A 19,581-nucleotide genomic window follows, 5' to 3' on the forward strand; every position below is an offset into this window, starting at 1 on the left:
TTAAATAGATAGCTGTGAATGTAACAGGGACTGATAGTGAACCTGGCGACTTTAGGACTCAATACTGTAATTGTATACCTGTGCTATTATTTATCAAAGCATCTCAAAGTAGTTTACCAAGGAGTTCACGAGTGCCCTGATTTTACAAATGAAGCAATTGGTGATTGTCCATAAACTGCTTGTTATCCACATTCCATAGTTGTCTTTGGGTCAGGAGGCAGAGGACTGCAACAACAAAATAAAAGGCTGCAGTGAGCTAGTTGGATAATAGTATGACCTTATGCATTAGAAGATTGCTGATAATTATCATTACAAGAAAGCCAGTGGGTGAGGTGCTGACCACTGAGCCACACAGGAAGTATGCCAATGAAACAATCAATAGAAGATGTATTACTGAAAATTAATATTCTGTGGCTGAATTATTTTTATTGGTTCAGGGATTTTGGAAGTGCCCTTATGACCAAAGCATTTGTACTACTTGGACAGTAGAGCAACATAACAGAGGAAATCCCATTTCTAACATAAAAATTTGAAACATGGCTCAGGAAACACAGAACTTGCATTGTGTATCTTCAAGAGGTCCCCTGCTGACGTTTGCTTAGAGAGGTGGTTATTTTGGAAAGCTGAAGGTGGTAAAGCTTCATTTGCAGCAGTCAAATCTTTGCTCTGATAGAACCTGTGTTTAATTATTAGTCAGAAGAAACCTTACCAGCACAATCCACAAAAGGGAGAAATAGAAAAGCTTGCAGTCTATGAAGTGGGGTCAGACCTTTGAATTTGGAGAATGTAAAGCCAACGGTAGAAAGGAAATTCTGAGAGTTTAGGAGTAGAAGATTCCTATTTCTCTGAAGGGCAGCCCTCCTGCAGTGCCCTTGTTGCTTAGTGATGCTGTGCTGCTAACAGTGAATGTCAGTGGGTTTGGGGAGCTGCTGCCCTTGACCATGCTTGACTGCCTCCTAATACTCCCTTCAGTTCCCATCTTCCTTGTTCTTTACCTATCCTTCTGAAGTCCTCATCTCTCTTGTAGTGGAGAAGTGTATTATTTATGGCAGAAAAAAAAGTTAATGGTGATATGGTGCAGCCGCTGTGGAAAACAGTTTGGCGATTCTTCAAAAAGTTGAACATAGAATTACCATATGACCCGGCAATTCTACTCTTAGGCCTATACCCAAAGGACTTGAACAGATACTTGTATGTCAGTGTTCACAGCAGCATTATTCCCAATAGCCAAAAGGTGGAAGCAACCAAAGTATCTATCAATAGATGAGTAGATAGACAAAATGTGGCACATATACTCAATGGAATATTACTCAGCTGTAAAAAAGAACAGAGTTCTGATATATGCTACAACAGGGATGAACCTTGAAAAGTTAGATTGAGTGAAATAAGCTAGACACAGAAGGACAAAGAGTGTATGATTCTATTTGTATGACATATTTAGAGTAAGCCAACTCATAGAGACAGAAGGTAGATTAGAGCTTACAGGGATTAGGGGAAGGGAGAAATAGGGAGTTTTTGCTTAATGAGTACAGAGTTTCTGTTTGGGGTGATGAAGAAGTTTTGATAATGGATGGTGGTGGTGGTAGCACAGTACTGTAAATGCATCTAATGCCACTGAACTGCACACTTAAAAATGGTTAAAATGGGAAATTTTGTTTTATAGTCATTACCACAATAAAATTCTTTAAAAACTCAATATAAAAACAAGTTGTTGATGATCAAAGGTAGCATCACTGGGGTCTCAGTTTTCACATCTGGGAAATTAAGGGTTTGAAATGGATGCTTCCATCTCTGAAATGGAATGATTCTAGGGTTCAACCAGTACTGACAGTCCTTCTTAAAGCATTTCCTGGAAAATGTTCATAAGAGAACTTTTTTAGGTTCTAAGTGTTTTTAAAGAAGCAATTGTCTAATTCCTAATAAATATTCTCAGGAAATCTTGCTCAATATGTATTTATTGACCCTTTACCACCTTCTTGTGGGGAGCTTTTAATCTCAAGACTTGGGTTGTTTTCCTATTAAGTTAGGAAAAAACCAACATTTTTGTATGCAATGCATTTTCATAAATATTTATAGCAAGTAAACAAATGTGGAGACAGGCCTGCAGTTGGTGAATCCAGGTAAAGCACATAAGGATAATTATTCTATTCTTTCAACTTTCTGTAGGTTTGAAAATTTTCAGAACAAAATACTGGGGGGTAAAAAGGGGGAAATGTTTTCTTCTCCTTTAAGGAAATTAAGACAAATTAGAGGAAGTAGTTTATTAAATGACTTTCCCAAGGGCATATGAGAGTTAGTGGAAGAACCTGGTGGATTCCAGTTGCTCAGTTGCCATTCTTGTGCTTTTTAGGCCATATCACCTCCCTAAAGGAAAGACAGGTGTGAGAAGGAGTGTCTTGCAGATACTGCTAAGTCCCTGAGCCCTGCAAACTCGCTGTGAATTTTCACTTAAAGATTATCCAAGTGGGACAAACAGGAGCTTGATAGCTGTCAGTTACCTGCTAATTGAATGCCATTAGGCAGGTATCGGTGGTTCTGGTTCTGAACCTTGAATTTCATTCCTGAGTAGTTTTAAATAGACAAAAGGAGTCTATGGTAAGCAGTATTTTTTAGTGAAAGAGGAATTAGATAGAAATCTGATGGTGGGAAGGGGAGACAAAAATAAGAATTGAACAGAGCTTGCTCACCTTGCTCTCAGAATTGAGTCCTTCATTGGAAGGGCATCGCGAACCCTCGATAGAGTCTGAGACCACCTTTAATTATCCTGTGTATATCACCCCTGGGAAGTTAGGAGAGGGAAGCTGGACACTCTCTCTGTACTCCACCTAATCCAGGCCAATGTAGGTTAAGAGGGAATATTAGTCTCCAGGGGCAACTTTACATCAACAGCCAGTGGGATTTGCCTGGCCCCTTTCCCGACCTCATATTCCTTCTCAAGGAAGGAAGAGCCCAGGTATTTTTCCGAGCTGAATGATGTAACCTGGTCTAGTAACAAATTATGAAATCAAAATATCTGTGAATGATCCATGTGCACCTCTTTAAAAATATGACATTTGTAAAAATCTGGGGTTTGTTACGGTTCACAGTCTGTGCTGGGTGGGCTCCATCACTTCCATCCTGACCACAGGCAAGCAGTGTCCTAGTGTGGGTATTTCATGACCATTGGTTGCCTTCCTTGTGCCAAATCAAGCATGACGAGCAGCTACAGATATGCAAAACAGGCTGCAGTGATGAAAGGGAAGCACTCCCATAGGGCTCATTCGAAACATCACCTCCTAGAGTACCCTTGACGGGACAAACTCTGTTTTTCTTGTTAGAGTATCCTCCTCTGAAGAAGTATTTTCATGGTCTTTTTTCTCCGTTAGTTCAGATAACCAAGAGTTTTAAAAGCTGGAAATAAGAAATAAGATGGAAGCGCATTGATGCATGTGACATTTGACCACTAGGTGGCGTATCAGCAAATCTCTTTTGCAAGGGACAGAGGATTTTTGAAAAGATCCATCCATAATGCATGTGAGAGAAAGATATACCTTTTGTGCAAGGTGGTTCACTAAGTCAGCAGGGGAAAAAAAAAAACTGTAGACCATTCAAAACTCATTCTTTCAATGTAAGAAAAATATCAGGAAGAACTTTTTTAAAAGCTAACATACTGGTTGAAATTAAAATGTTTTATAACGGCACATGGAGAATTTTTAACAACTATTGGGCTACAGATCACTGCTGCGAGCAAAAGAATGTTGTTAATCTTGTTAGCATTTGGGGTTTTTAGAGAATAATATATAGAAAACATTTTGATGCCCTGGGTTTATCTATTTGAATTATGTTCAGAAAAAGATGAATACTTGAGCTGGAGAAATTACAAGTAGCATTTTAAAAACATCAGTGGAAAGTCTTAGGCATAGTCTTTTTTTTTGAGCATATAGATTTCATGTTGCTGGAATGCAGCATTAGTAACTCTTATTGTGTGTGCAGTTAAACACCACATCTAAAAGAGTAACTCCATGCTGAGAGTGTATTAGTTGTGGCTTTCATATTTGAAGATGGTAAAGCATGCAAAGAAAGCAACATCTTCACAGTTTAGTATGAGTATCTCTTCAGAAAACGGAGTAGTGAAATTGAGTTGGTAACACCTAAGATAACCTTTCAGAGGGTAAATAAGGATTTTAAATAAGAATAAAATTCTGCTTTACCCTAAAGTATTAGGATATAATTATGGTTTTTTCCCCCCATGAAGAAATCTGTTTTTCCTCATGGCTTGGATAGAATCTCCGTGTATTGTTTTACAATATGTAATCAGGTTTAACCTATTAATTTTGTATATAGGTTAAACAGGGTCCATACATGTTACTGAATCCAGTTTTCTTTAGTCGAAAGTTAAGGAATACAATTAACAGGCTCCTCACAGATGCCCTTTCCCACTGGTGACAGGCATTTAAGGTTGTCGGTGAGGTATGAAATCATCACCAGACTTCTTGTGGCATTGGAGAAACCTCAAGAAGGAAAAAATGAAGGATCCTGTTTGCTTATAATTGAGTCATGTAATGTGTTTGGTAAGGCCAAGACACAGAACTTATCCAGCTCACAGATCTTCAATTTTAGAGGAAGATTATACAAAAAGTGCCTTGGCTTTCCATGAAAATGCTGGCCTTTCTTTAAAAGATACTAAAGTCTCATTCTTTTGTGGGCACAGGAGACACTCCTTTCTTTCCCCTACCATTTCCCATAACCTCTTTTCCCCTCTCCCCTTTTCTCAAGTTTTATAATGACTTGTGGGAAGATTACAGACACTTAGCAATAAGAGGGTCTCTAAAATAAGCCTTGTAGGTATTCAAGCTGTTTTATTTAAAAGTGTAATAAGTAGAAGGAAAATACATTCTGTGAATTTGGGAAGAGTGAAAGCACAGAATTTGGGGCAGTATGGTTTTGTAGTCAACCTCTAAAATGATTTGTGGTTAGAGAAAGTGGATGCTTTTAGGAGCCAAACACATCAGGTCCTCGCTACACACTGTTGTCATTTCTGTAGACGTGCCATGCTTTGTCTGTGTACATGCTGTTCTCTTGTTGGCAAGCTTCTCTTGACTCCATCCACCCTCTTCCCCATTTAGAATTCCATCTTCCTTCAGACCAGTGGTTCCCAAATTTGTCTGCACATTGGAATCATCTGGGGAGTTTCAAAAACTGCTGATGCCTGTGTCTCACCCCTAGAGATTATGATTGAATCAGTCTGGGTGTGGCTTGGGCTTTAGACTTTTGACAAGATCTGGTGATTCTCACATGCAGACAAACTTGGGAACCCTTGTTTTGGACTTTCTTTGCCTCCTCTGTGAAACCCTCCCATATTCCCTCCTCCCCGCTCTGGCTTAATGTTCCCTTCCTCAGTCCTGCCACGCACCTTGTTTGTATGTCCTGGTGTCTTCACGGATCTCACTGTATTTGGTTTGATCATTTATGTGTCTTGGATGCTGGGACAGAGTTGTTTTCCTCTTTCTATTCTCAATGTCCCTCATGTTAGTGATTGGTTTTTGCTTCAAGGGGATAAAAAGGATGTAGTAATACAATGATTAAAACAAATTGATTCACAGACTTATGACTCAGGGCATTTTTATATAGCCCAGGGGAATAGTTCTCCTTTACTTGAAGAGCATAGATTACCTAATCTCCTGTCTTTTCTTAAAGCAGTGATAAGTATATAAAATTAAAGAGGAATATGTTCTATTGTATGGTATTAGCTTGAGTCACAAAAGCCAGCTTTAGATAAGGGGACGAAAGAGGGCTAAGCCTATATTCAATAAAGCTCAAGGAAGTGAGTGTCAAGTGTTGTCGATTTCTGACAGAATAATTCCCCATTGCCTTACTTAAAGAATATTAATTTATCTAATTGATGATAATCTGTTCAATTTATTACAGCATTAAAAATGCAAATCAGTTACCATACCAAAATATTCACTGACGTGCATGAGATTTTTTAAATTTTATTTTATTTTATTAGCTGATAATGGGAGGCATAATTGTTAATGTTGGATTCTGGCAAAATACAATTAGTTTCTGTGAAACACATTGTATATTAATGATGTCATTAAGATTAATGAATATAAATAGACTAGCTGGGGATTTCAAACAGAACTTAGTGACTTTATCTCAGTCTGTAAAATGTAAGATAATTTCCATGATTTTTAAGGATAATATGCTAGAGCCCCTGCTGAATTTTTATATCGACTAGAAAAAAAATAAACCTAGGGAATTAAATCAACTACCAGGAGGATCGAAAAAATTTAAGAAAAAATATTACCATCATTTTTGGTGGAAGACTGTTGGGTGTTGACTTCAGTTAAAGAAGAGCCATCTATTAGTTTTACTTGAAAGCTACTTTAAAGACAGCTTTTAGTATGAATTTCCAGGTGCTGTATGTGTAAAAGTGGATGTATATTTTGGTGTTTAAAAATATAAGGATAATAAGTCATTCTTCATTAAAATTAAATATGACTTTATGGTGTTCTTGTATATTCTAAATGTTCTACAATAGACTTCTATTTCATTTAAAATTTTAAAATATTATTAAGAAAACTAGACAAGTGTTTAGTTTTCTTGAGCTAAGAGATGGAGAAAGGAAAATACAGAGAGGCTGCTTATCAAGGTCTTAGGGAAGAGTCATGGACTAAATATATAGGACCCTGAGAATCTTTGAGCACTGATATATGCTTTTGTAGTAGAGAGAGGCTTTTCCACCAAAACCCATACAGAGCAGATTTTTTCATGGTCCATGCACCTGTAATTTAGGCACCATGTTTTGAACATCCTCTTGCTTAACTAGATCTGTGCAAACATTGTGTCATGAAGGTAGTGCTTCATATGACTTCTTCATAAGCATATAATCTTGGTCTGACCTTCATTTAATGCTTTCCCCCTCTATACACACACATATGTATAGATATGTATGTATACATATGTGTGTATACATATTTGTTTTTTTAACTTTTTGTGAAGTTATAGAAACTTGTGTCTGTTGGAAAGTTTTGTTGGAACGCCTTTGCCCATGAATTACTATTGGAGTTGTGGGGGATGGATAGTAAAAGTGTAAAAGGAAAGGGAAGTATTTTGGGATGTGGCTGCTGTCTCTGGCCTCCGGGACTGGGGCGGGAGAAGCCTGAATTCTCTTGTTAGCTCTGCCTTTTTACTGCTTTCTTGACCTTGGACTCTTCATTTAACCTTGTTGTCTCACTTTCTTCCCTGGTAAATTGGAACAGTCTCTTCCTTTTCTACTTCACAACAAGCTGATGAGGATTAACGAGGTAGTACCTGGAACACATTTTGTGTTTAAGGGAAGCTAGCAGGCAAAGTTCATACCGTTAGGGAAGTGAAATGCGCTTCGCCCTGTTACATGAAACAGAGTGCTTACCCTCCTTAACTGTAAACGAGTTGCAGGTGGCAGTCCTGTTTCTCGCCACTATTGAACTGATGGCATATTCACACGGGGTGGTGTGAAAGAAAGTCACACTCAACATGGGAAGTCATGGCACACAGGAGGCAGAGGAACATCTGGACTGCTGTGTTCTTGCTCAAAAGAAACCTAATTATTTGTCATTTTTATATGTACTGCTTAGACCTCTTTGGCTGTTTGGTATTTGTAGAAGCATGCCTAAAAGAGCTTGGCTACATGCACATAATGAAATCAAGATCAGAATGAGGTTCCTAGCCAGAACCTCAGAATTAATTTAACCTGATGCCTCTAGGTAGGCTAAGGCTCAAGACGGGATCTTCGAGTTTAAAACAGGCAACTTGCACAAGGCTGGTCACATTTATTTTGTAATGCATGTCAATATACAAATGTGAACGTAAGAAAAAATGCTTGATTAATTTATGGAAAGGAATCACATCCTAATTTTATTTAGTATGTTGTCTTTGGTCTTGCTATGATCAATTGGATTTTAAATTCCAAGGTGACTAACTTGGTTTTTCTCCTTAGAATATTTTCCAGATATTTTCTTCCTTTCTCAAGAAGTTTAGCTAGGTAACAGTGCATTTAGCTTAGAATTGCTCTTCTTGTCATTGTAGGATTAAGAAAAAAAGTTTCATATGTGTTTAGCCCAAAAGGACTTCTATCGTCTCTGATTCTGTAGCTGTACTTAGAATATGTAGGATAGAGTTAAACTTTTTTTTTAAAAAATAATTCTTTCTTTGACTTTTTATCTCTAGATATATCTTGTCACTTTAGAAATATCTCTCTGTTTCAGAGGCTCATAAAATACTGACTTGATACTAGTAGTATTATCACTAATTTACATATTTTAATGTGGCCGTTTCTAAAGCATGTGGAATTGATAGGCATCCTAGTGGCAATACTGCCCAAATCACTTCACTCATCTACTCTTATCTTAAGCTACATATTAATATAAAAAATGAAATTTTGCTAAATATTAGTTCATGGTTCCAGTGTTAGCTGTGTATCATTTAGAGATGAAGGGGCATAATTGAAAAAAAATATTGGAGCTATTTCCAATTGTCAGATCTTCATAAATGCTCTCGTATGAAAAAATGAAGTTGTATTACCCAGTTTTATTAGAAATGCTATATTTTGTTGGATCCATGTGTTAGCAAAGTAGAGAATATTTTCCTGCTGTGATTGATGTTAGGGCATTTATGAGGATAGTCTGCTATATTTCATATGTATATGAGGGTGTCATTGTTAAAATGTTCAAAAGAAAATTATGTATGTTATTTATATTTTATTATTTCCTCCTAGGATGTAATTTTTTCAATACCATGATTCCTGTCATATTGTCAGTAGTGATTTGATGGCTAATATGCCAGAAATAATTAGATAAAAAAGGTGATGCAAACGTCAAGACTATAGCTTTCTTATGAAAAGTTGAAATCATGCATGTTACATTGTAGAAAGCACCAATTGCATACATTAAAAAAGTCTTTAGGATTACAGGGCAGATGGAAAATGGAGCTAAATGCAGGAAGCGTGGGATGCAGCATATTACATAGGCATATGTTTGCTAGTGACCCCACCTGCAATTTTTACTAAATGGAACATGTGTTTTGGAAAATGCTACTCTTTGAATAAATACAGACTTTGGTGTATTGTCAGTGGGAAGGTGTTAGATCCTCTCTTTTCTGTTGAGGAGGAAAATTCTGTCTTCCCCTGGAAGGCAACCTCTCCTTTGTTTTAGTCTCCTACTTGACAGGTTTTAATTTTTTTTCTTTAGGGAGAAAAGGGCACAAAGAGTATGAATTGCTATTTCTTTGTCTTTGTCCACCTTAGAAATTAGATCTTTAGTTTAAAAATTCAAATGATTACCTAAAAATACAGGAAAAGGTAATTCATGGTTTTAATATAATATCTCCTGGCATTTAAAATAGAATGGACCCTATATCCAAGTGTCTTTCTACTTTTGAACATTTATGATACTGTCTCACCTGTAAGTTACATTAATAAATATTAAATATTTATAAATTCACTAGTCAACCTTAGCCAAGTATCTAACCTATCCTCCGGGTTACCATTGTGACTATAGTGTGTATTTAGACACATGCCTCAGCTCATCGCTGGCTGCAGAGCTCCGCCTTCCTAGTTGAGAGAGTGGGAATGAGGAGGGGCCGATGGGAAGCTCAGCTCACTTTTGGCCTCACACATGTTCCTGGGCAGAAAGAAGGAGACTTGAAGCCAGACATGGGTGTGTGAAGCAGATGCTTGGTGGGATGATAATGGCCTGGAGGAGGAAGGAGGAGATATGAGGGACCAAGTGTCCTGAGAGGAGCATCAGCTGCTCTTTCCTTGAGGGCAGTGGGACCAGTTTCCCACCAGGTCACCTTCCTCTTGTCCCCAGCTTCCTGATTATGATCCCATACTAATATCTTCACTTTTCTGGTGAGAAACTGAAGCTCAAGCAAGTGGAAGGACTTGTCCCAGACTACTAAGTCTCTCATTGGGAGAGCCTGAACAGACTCTCAAAGCAGAGTACTTTCTTGTAAATATGCTGGAGAGTCATGGCTTTCGGGAAAGGGAGAAATTAGGCTTGGGGTTTTCCCTTCGTTCTTCCCAGAATTGCCTAGAACCGGGTGAGCGACCAAACTGGTTCCAGTCCAGCTAGGGCAGGAATGGCAGCAGCCGTGCCCTGAGTCATTTCACCTGAAAACAAAGAGCGAGTGAAGGAGCTGCCTTCAATGGTAAATTCCAGGAAAGCTGAAGAGTATCGGACTAGAAGATGAAGAGTTACCGAAAGCTCCGCATATTATCATACCTGGCTTAGGCCTTAACTTCTGGGCACAAATGAAAGGGTGCCTTGATTTTGTGGAATTCACTGGATTGTAAATAAATGTTATATTTAGAACTGTATAATTTTGGAGCCAGAAGGGTGAAGAGATGTTCAAACCGAGAGTAGAGCCCCTGGAGGCCCCAAGACATGTAAGAAGAAAATAGAGGCCTCACTTTTATATGTCTCTGGCCAGCCCTCTCCCCCCACCCCTCCCCTCTCACGGGAGCCTCTTGGTCTCCCTCCTAAGGCAACTGAGAGCCTGCACCTTTTCTCTTTTAGAGGTGCCTGGTCCCATGAAATCTGGGATTCCAGATGCCCATTCTTGTGTGTCCTGACACTGACATCTTAGAATATGGTAATTTTTTCTTAGGAGTTAAAGAAGCTGTCACCTTTCAGGGTTGGTGCCCCAGCTCTGCCTTTCCTTGGCTCCATAATCTTGGGATGTTCCTTAACCTCTCTGGTTCTCAGTTTTCTCAGCAGGAAAATGGGGATTTTGATAGTACCTAAGTCACAGGATGGTTGTGAGGATTAAATGGGCTTGGGTTCCTAGAGCTGTGATTGAAACATAGTATGTGCTCAGTGAATGTTAGCTCTTGTCACTAATCTTTAGAAATCTTTAGAAGTGAAACGTGGGAGAAATAGTGTAAAAAATTAAGAAGAAATTGAAATGCAAACACCGAAATGTTTATTTGAACAAACCAGACAGCTGCATTGGTCATTTGTGTTCAAGTTCTTAAATTGACACAGAGGTATGATTCTCTTCATAATAATGGATACTTTTATACAGTTCCGTGAATGATACATTTCTCCTTTGTAAACTTTTAGGACCTTTACATTACTTTTATATATATCTGTATCTGTATATCTCACATACTTATACACATATATGCAAACACACACAGGTCACACTGATTGGCCAGTGGCATTTATCTAATGGGTGGGATGAATGGAGGGATATATCCACTTGGCCATATTGACTTATCTCATAAATGAATGTCTAAAAATAACCAAGAAGAGACTATAGTTAATGATTTTGTGGCTATCTACTGTTCATTAAGAAGTAGTGATATCTGCTAGATAAAGAGAAGAAAATATTAGAATTTTACGTTAAGGGGCAATTCTACCACAGACTGTGGTGACAGTACTCGAGAACACGCTCCTAGAACACAGAACTCTGACTGGAGGGATGGGGAACTGAGATGCTCTGCTCATTCCCCCTCTGGCTGATGAGGAGGGAGAAACCTTCTCCACCAGGAAACCATCCTCTTTACTCCGCTCAAACCCCAGGTCCCTTGGCTTCTGGCTAGGCAGTTCAGAAGCCAGAGGCTGGGAGCTGCTGGGCTGGGCCGACTTAGGCCAGCGGAGTAGTGAGAAAGGTTAGGTTTGCAAATGTCTCACATCTATTTTTTTTTTTTTTTTTTAAGTCCTCACAGTGTTCCTCAGGGAACATTCAGTTGCTGAAATCAGAAAATATGTTTCCTTTGGGTAACCAGCATGTAACTAGTGAAGTGAGGTAACTTGTTTGTAAATATGTGAAAAATATCTGACCATGTAAATCAGGTGGCAAAGCCGTATCCTTGTACCAAACAGTGGTACTGTGGACAGTGGTTATAAACACTGTCTACCCCTTTGCGAAAATATATGGAAACAAGCACTCCCCCCTCCCCCAAATTCCCTCTTCTCGGTTGAGATTTGGAAATGTTTTTGTTTCTGTGAGCCAGTTACTGTCATAATTATTAAAGTTTACATTTGACTCCTATTCTAGTGCCTGTGGATTTTGAGTATTCCATGAAGTGAATTATGCCTACAATAGAGGGACATGTGGTACATTTGTACAAATAAATAACCACCAAGAAGCCCCTGGCTTTGGATTACAATTAATTACAAAGCCTACCAGATTTTATTATTTGAGTACACATGCAAAAGCAATACACATTGAGATTGGTACATTGTGAATTAACTCCCAATATTGTGAACGTATTCCATGAAGGTATAAAATCACAGGAAAAATGAGTTTATTAATGGAAATTAGGCTAGACCCTAATTACTACCTGTGAATAGTGTCATCATCTGAAGTTTTTATTGCATTTTAACACATGGTTTATCTTGATGAGGAAATATATAGCAAAGGGTAAATGTAGCAATTTTCCTTTTACTATTCCCTCCGCTAAGCCATTATTGCTTGATGTTATTTTTCAGCAGCCTTTCATTTTTGTCCCAAATGTTTTTGCCTCTGGCTGGTTTTATTTCTTTAAAATGTATGTGTATCACTTCACAAAGTGATACATTTTGACAGGTAATCGATATTTTTCATACTAGATTTGATGCTATGATGGTCATAGTCATAATCTTAGACTTAGTAAATGGTTGGATAGTAACCTAGATATTTATCTCAAAATATTCCTTTGTTAGGAAACACACTTTTCATTTTCAGCCAAATTCCCTTTTCTTGCTCCTACCCACCAAACAACTCTGTAGCTGCAAAGCACCTAAGATGCACAGACTGTATTCATCTGGGATATACATCACCTGACTTTGTGACAGTGTCCTCGAAATGTCTTCGGATAGCACTTCCAACTAGCTTACTCTAATAGTCACAAAAAGATACTTCTGGGCTGTACTTTTTTTTTTTTTTTAATCTGATAGCCTATGATCCTATTTCAAGGGGAAAAGCCTTTTCCCTTTCCCTCTCTCTCTCTCTCTCTCTCTCTCCTCTCTCTCTCTCTCTCTTTCTCTCTCTCTCTCTCTCTCTCTTGTGAGATCTTGGTGCTCTTTATTAGACCCCACTTTTCCTAGGAGGACCAGCAGAAGTGTATATAAGGACACCATGCTTGGCTTTTGCTTTTAAGTCTGTCTTCTTGTGTCAAGGTTTTTTTTTTTAAAAAAATCAACACTTCCTAATACTTCTGTGGGTAGATAACAATAATATTGTAAGTTGGTAAATATATCCTGACCTACTTCGTCTAAGACAGCACTTCACATGCAAGGAACTTTTTATGCTTCTTTCTCAGGAGGGTGACTTGAGGGAGAAGGGGCAACAATTGTCATTGCTTTTGTTTTCATTGAACAGCCAGGCCCACCCTTGGCAAGAGAAGAACTAAAGCACAGGTGAAGGGTGGGGATCTATTTTCAGCCAGCTTTGCAGATTGCCACTGAGAGATAGCAAGCTGATCTCCCCTCCCTCCTTGGCTTCTTTTTTCTTTTGTCCTTCAATTTAAACAAAAATTCATAGTTGTAAAAAATTTGCTAAAAAGTTTCTCGTGCTACTGTTTGTTAATACATTTTGTTTTGAGCAATGGCCAATTTTTATTGCTTTGCTTTTAAAGAGGGCATTAATCCTCCACATATGAGCAAGAACTAAAAAAACTCCCTGGGGTTTTCTTCCTTAAGTGGTATCAAATGAACACGCCTAAGTGGAAAAACACCCTGACACACTTCTCTGCTGATGCTTCTGCTAGAGGTGGCATTTCTTGATAAGGTTTCTCTTTGTATGTCTGCAGATATATGCAGAGACTGTTGGGGAACATAAAATGCAATCAATTTTCCTCAGTGGTTAGATTCATAAATCCCTGAGCTATTTTTAATGACATAATCTAATCAATTGATAGCAAGCCTAATAGTGTGTTGACAGCCAGAAAGAGATGGGAGGCTAGTGTAACGGCAGATGGATGGGTAAGGAAAGGCTGGATACCTCCTTCCCTACCCCCACATTAAGAAATCACTAGAATATCTGGATTAGCTAAAGTCTAGGAATGATTCACAATTTTTTTTTTCTTCTAAATTTTATGTCTCTTTGCCTAACTACCTTTATTTCAAGAAAAAGAATTTGATGAGTAGAGCGAAGGAGGAGGTTGCCGGTAGTACTTCTATCTGTCTCTCAGGACAAACTATTCTCTCAATTTAAATATCTTTAGAATAGAAATGGGGGGGAATAATTTATTGTAAATTGGTGGCTTCATATATTGTTACCCTGGTGCCATGCCAGTAATGAAAACTTAATATTCATCTCTTGGTTGCTTTGAATTGAAATAAGATGAGGATGAACGAAGTAAACAAGCTGAAACAGACTGTGAAATTGCACATGATGGGAATCTTTTTTTTTTTTAAGCTACTTACAGCCTATAAATAGGTTAATATCCCAACTAATGACGACTCTCAGAATTTCTTCACCCTCTTTACATTTTGGTCAGCTATCAACAGATCTAAGTTAATATCATGAGGGAAATTAAAATCTAAAGTGTTTCTATGTTGTGCTAGAATTGACTGGTGAGGTATTTATGTAAATGAATTGGCTTTCACGCTGGGAGGTGTAAAGTGTTCTGCGGTGGCAGGAGAGCAAGAGGTTGTCCTGAGCTCTCTGTTTTCAGTCATAGGCAGCGTGTGTGTTCTGCTACATTTTGTTTTCTTTGATGCTATCAAAAAAGATGAGAGCCAGGCTTGGTGGTGCTGCTTGGCTGACCAGCTGTGCCCTAGTTTTTGACCGTCCCAATCAGCCCCTGCCTTTTACAGAGGTGTCTGTCACTGCTGATTTACTTAGACACTTTGACCTGATAGTTGCCTCAGAAGAGGCGTGACCCGAAGCCACTGCCTAAAGCCATTGACTGGTCACCAGGAATGCCAGAGCCAACATTTTGAAGCAGAAACAACGGGCATCCCACAATGTCCTGTCTAATAACAAGAGCCTCCGCCTGGATAAATGCATTAGGTATCAGGAGCCCACTTGCTGCTCTCTGCCACCGAACTGCAAGCATCCGTGATCTCCGAAGTTGCTGGAGTGAATAACTAAGCGGGACCAGCTGACTCCGGGCGCCAATCAGCGTGAGTGTGATGTAAGTGTTTAGCAGCTGCCGGGCTCTGAATTAACGTGCCGAAGTAAAAGGTACTACAGCATGGCTAGACTGTTGTGAGAGGCTCAAAGAAAGCAGAGGGTAAGATGGATGAGTCAAGCATTCTAAGAAGAAGAGGGCTCCAGGTAGGAGATCTTTCCATTCTTGAAATGTAGCATTGTCAGTGGCCAGTCATTGAGGATTTCAAAGTTCCCTTTTCATTCCTGTACTGGGCACAAATGTGTGCACAGGTTTTAGTATCTACTTGGCAGTGTGATAGCTGAGTCTCTAGTTACAGGTATGACACATTATGGGGTTCACCGAGGAGGGTTCTTTTGTCAGAAACAATAGATACCACTTTTAGTTTGATACTTTGTTGGTGTTTTATTTTTCTGTGGGTTGCTCAAAAATAGTTCAATCGTGGATGGCAGTGACAGCTGATGAGCCGAGTTGGCATTCTGCCAAGCGTCTGGGAAGTCTGTCGAGGGTAGCAACTCTGTTCAGTTCTAGGAACACAGGACTCAGTTTTGTGTCAGGATCCACCTCCACACGGCAGCATCTGTCCGATGGCGCTGCAGATGTGTACAGCTGCTGGGAGTTTTCCTCCTGTCAGTAAAATGAAAGTTTCTGCTGGCAGCTCAGTCAAAGCTCACTGTAATTTGTTTATGTTGCGATGAGGGAAGATATGTATCTTATGCCTTGCTTTTTTTGTGCCCAAGTTTCTCTGATTAAATTACTCTGATTTTAGTGTACAAATGTATTCCAAGTTAAAACTTGGCAAATGAGAAACTTAAAAAAACATCTGCTTGGCAGTTTGTAAGTTTAAAGAAGCCAAAACATAAGTATGTTCAAAATTAGTATGTTTAACTCCTTCATAACTCTTTTTCCTGTATAGAAGTGGTATTTTTCTTTGTGAGAGAATCTAATCATTAGCTACTGTTGAACTCTTATTCCTTATTTTTGAAATTAAAAAAGAAACTATGCTTTAAAGTGTAGAATATATGGCAGTATAGCACGTTTAAAAATGCTGCCAGATATTCCTTAAAGGTCTTTGAATCATAGATCTATAAAGCCATAAAACCAGTGTAGCTGCCTGATTTTTGCTCTAAATGTCAATTACTAATACTGATATTATTCACATTACCATAATATTATATTATAGGCAAACTGAAAGATTATTTGCAAGTAAACAAAGGAGAGATTTAAGAAGTTGAGGTTAAGTGTCATCTATTGTTCCAAACCTAAGTAAACAGATTACCTCCTTAATGACTTTCAGTGGGGTCATTGTTTTTGAATGTACAGTATGGTTAGTCACTGCTGTGGATTTCCTCTTCTTTGTTTCCATCACATCTATAAAGTTCTGGTAATGCACAGCTGTTTGTGTGTGTCTACGTCCTCTTTGGGGTCACTGGTTAAATATGGAAAGGCTCTTTGTTAAACAGATGATAACTCTATTAAACTAATAGCAATTCTGTTGAGAGTTTTTGCTTTCAGTTAATCCACTTTAGCTAATTTTAAAATTTATTTTTTTTTGAAAAGAAATCCTCTTTTGTGTATTTTTGTCCTTTTCTGTGATATATACCTGTCCCTATAAATACAAATATAAATATAAATATGGATATAAATAACTTCAGAGGAGATAGTTGAAACATGCAATACTTTTGAAGGGTATGGATTTCATGGATATTTTAATTTTAGATAAAGGAATAATTATGTGACCATTTCAAATAATCAAGCTATTTTCTATTTAGAAGATTTGCAGCATAACAAAGGAAACATGTTAATATAGTACATAGAGTGCTCAATATTTATTGTACTTAACATATTTCCACTATACCTGCAAGAATCTATATAATGGATAAAGAATGTGTACTCTCTGTTATGTATGAGATAAAAGTCTACATGCTGTGAGAAATAACAGTGTAAAAGTGCTTGAAAGTTCTGCCACCTCGTAGCTACAACTCTACCTTGGCTTTAAAAAGTCTGTTTTGCTTTTATTCCACTAATTATATCTAATATTTTAAAAAAGATTCACATGCACAGAATGTCTAGTTTAAGGAATTACCATATAAGAAAACTGTTTACAAAATACAAAGTTTAAGTATTTCTTTGTATTACAAAAGGTGTCACTGTGGAGTCCATAAGAGTAACGCCACCTAGTGAATCTAAGAATTAAGTTAATTTGCAAATAGATGTTATGTGGACATTTCAACATGCAAATTAAGTCCACCTGTAGTAGGAAAGCTAGTGTGAAACCTATGTGCTTTTGTAATCTTGGCTGTGACCCTGTGTTGCCAGGTGATACTGCTCTAGTCACATACCCTCGCTGTGTTTCTCTATTCTTTTGTAAAAAGCACCCTATAACATATGATTTTTGATTATATTAAGTAAGGAGATAGGTATAATTGAAATTTTAAAGTTAAAGGCCAAATAATACATTCACTAGCATATAGTAGGTACTCAGTAAATACTATGTTGTTGAAAAGCAAGGGATGGTTTATATTTTTTATAGCTCTCTATAATATTATTGATGAAATGAAATAGTGATACCTTCTCATCCCCTGGTATAATTGTTAATAAACCAGAAAATTTACATCTCTGTATTTTTGCCAGTGAAATAGTAATTTTCCATTTCATCCTGGAATTCATCTTTGATTTTCTCCATCTTCTTCCCTGTTACTGTCTGTCTCTGGCTCCCCTAGAAATCCCTTTTGGATTTATCTTTAAGTTAGATAACTATCGGTAAAGATAGTAAACATTTATTTACATGGTTCGTTATGAAAGGTTGATATATAAGATGTTATGTAATATTAAGAGAAAAATCTGATGGTCTGTCACACTGAATGGAAGCATAGTTTGTGGAACTGACAAGTTCTTTCAAATAAATTAAAAGCTTAGTGTCAAAAATCCAGAGCACATAATTATTCTAATTCTCTAAAATTTAATTTTACAACAACTTAGTATGCGTTCAGTATAAAATGAACCTGCCATTAAAATTTCAGCACCTCTAGTCTTAAAACACAGGCATACTAGTGGTGATTTTAAATTTTGGACTTGGCAAAATTATTTTTAGTTGGAACATATAATTTCTCAGAACCCAGCTGCCTCATAAAATGGCAGCACAACTTTATTCATCTTAATTGACTGTACTTTTTCTTCTTTCCTGTAGACTGTATTAATATTTCTAGTATTCTGGTACCTCTCATAGCACTTCAATCACTGCCTTTGAAATGAGAATGAGAAAGAAGCCTCGATGGCTTCCACTGTTGGAATCTGGGAAATTTTCAGACTGCATCTCAAAACATGGGAAATTCTGACGATGGATGGGCTTGGGCAGACCTTGGACTTGGGGCAATTTGAATTTCTAGACAGGTCTAATTCGTCAAAGGATAACTGGTTCCTTTCGGGCCCAATATCCCTCAAACACGGATGATGTTTTTTTTAACTGGCAGGGAAATTAAGTGTTTCAGTGATTTCTATGTTTCCTTTTTATTTGCCTTAATGAAAGTGTTCCCATCCCTAATGTGGTTGAGTCCAAGGATGGAGAAAAATGAACAGACATCAGTAAGGCTGGAAGGAGTTGTGGAAAGAGGTGGGGCATCCCGGAGGCCTCCCACAGTTCCTTTCCTGCTGTGCTTCTGTGCTTTGCTTTGCCTGGTGTCATCTTCTGTTGATACCCTCCCAATAGGTGTGCCGTTTCAGTCCACTTCCAGCTGTCACCTCTATGAAGAATGTGAAAAATATGTTTTCCTAAGTCTTCTCACTGATAGAATGTAGTTAAGTAAAAACAAAACGGAGTCTTAAAATTTAGACTTCTAGATTTGCGAGTATATGTAGGTTTTTTGTTTTGTTTGCTCCTTTTTCCACTATCCTTGACATCAAAACCTACCACCCCCAATGTTACCCCAACATTGTTTAAAACTACAGCAATAAAAATAACATTCTTGCCTTGGCTTAGATGCTAGTTTTCCACTGGCCTTGCTCTGGAATTCAATTTTAGAAAGCAGAGAAGCAGGTGGACTGTTATGTTCTGAGTATCAAACTGCCTCTGTTTCACAGTGTTTGAATGTAGGTCATTCAAGTCGCAACATCTCCATGTCTCTTCTGTGTCAACTTTAATCCGATTATGGATGTGTTTACTCTTTACCTGAAATTTAATAGCAGGATCGTTACATGGGAGTATTACTTTGTCCGTATTCATTTGAAGACTCTGGGTGATTATAAGGAAGAAGTCTATTTACAAGATTATAATAGAAACACTTATAATTAATGTTAATTCCTCTTTGGAATAAGGTACTTTTACTCTTCAGAAAGTCCAAAAAGGCATAAAGACTTTTGGGGACAAGAAGAATCAGGATGGTAAAAGGACTTTTGGTAGTTGTGGGTGCCTAATTAATTAGGCAAATCCAGACCATACCTGAGTGGTGTTTCTTATCCATTGAAGGAGTTCAGTTTTTGTGTCTGCGATGTAGATAATGATTCAATAGTTTCAG

At 37.9% G+C, this 19,581-nt stretch overlaps 1 protein-coding gene across 10 annotated transcripts in view; it reads left to right on the top strand.

Moving 5' to 3' along the window:
• The window catches only part of MAST4 (microtubule associated serine/threonine kinase family member 4), a 674,031-nt gene that overhangs the window by 239,516 nt on the left and 414,934 nt on the right, over positions 1-19,581 (top strand). For 2 of the 10 annotated variants that reach the window (XM_037801736.1, XM_037801737.1), the window contains exon 1: positions 15,181-15,234. The exons of the other annotated variants lie outside the window; for them this stretch is intronic. In XM_037801736.1, coding sequence (XP_037657664.1) covers positions 15,196-15,234 — 39 coding nt within the window. In that variant the 5' untranslated portion in view covers positions 15,181-15,195. Of the gene's footprint in view, positions 1-15,180; positions 15,235-19,581 lie in introns of those variants that run through there. 10 annotated transcript variants of the gene reach the window in all.

Source organism: Choloepus didactylus, chromosome 13 (assembly GCF_015220235.1).
Source record: "Choloepus didactylus isolate mChoDid1 chromosome 13, mChoDid1.pri, whole genome shotgun sequence".
Classification (NCBI taxonomy): domain Eukaryota; kingdom Metazoa; phylum Chordata; class Mammalia; order Pilosa; family Megalonychidae; genus Choloepus; species Choloepus didactylus.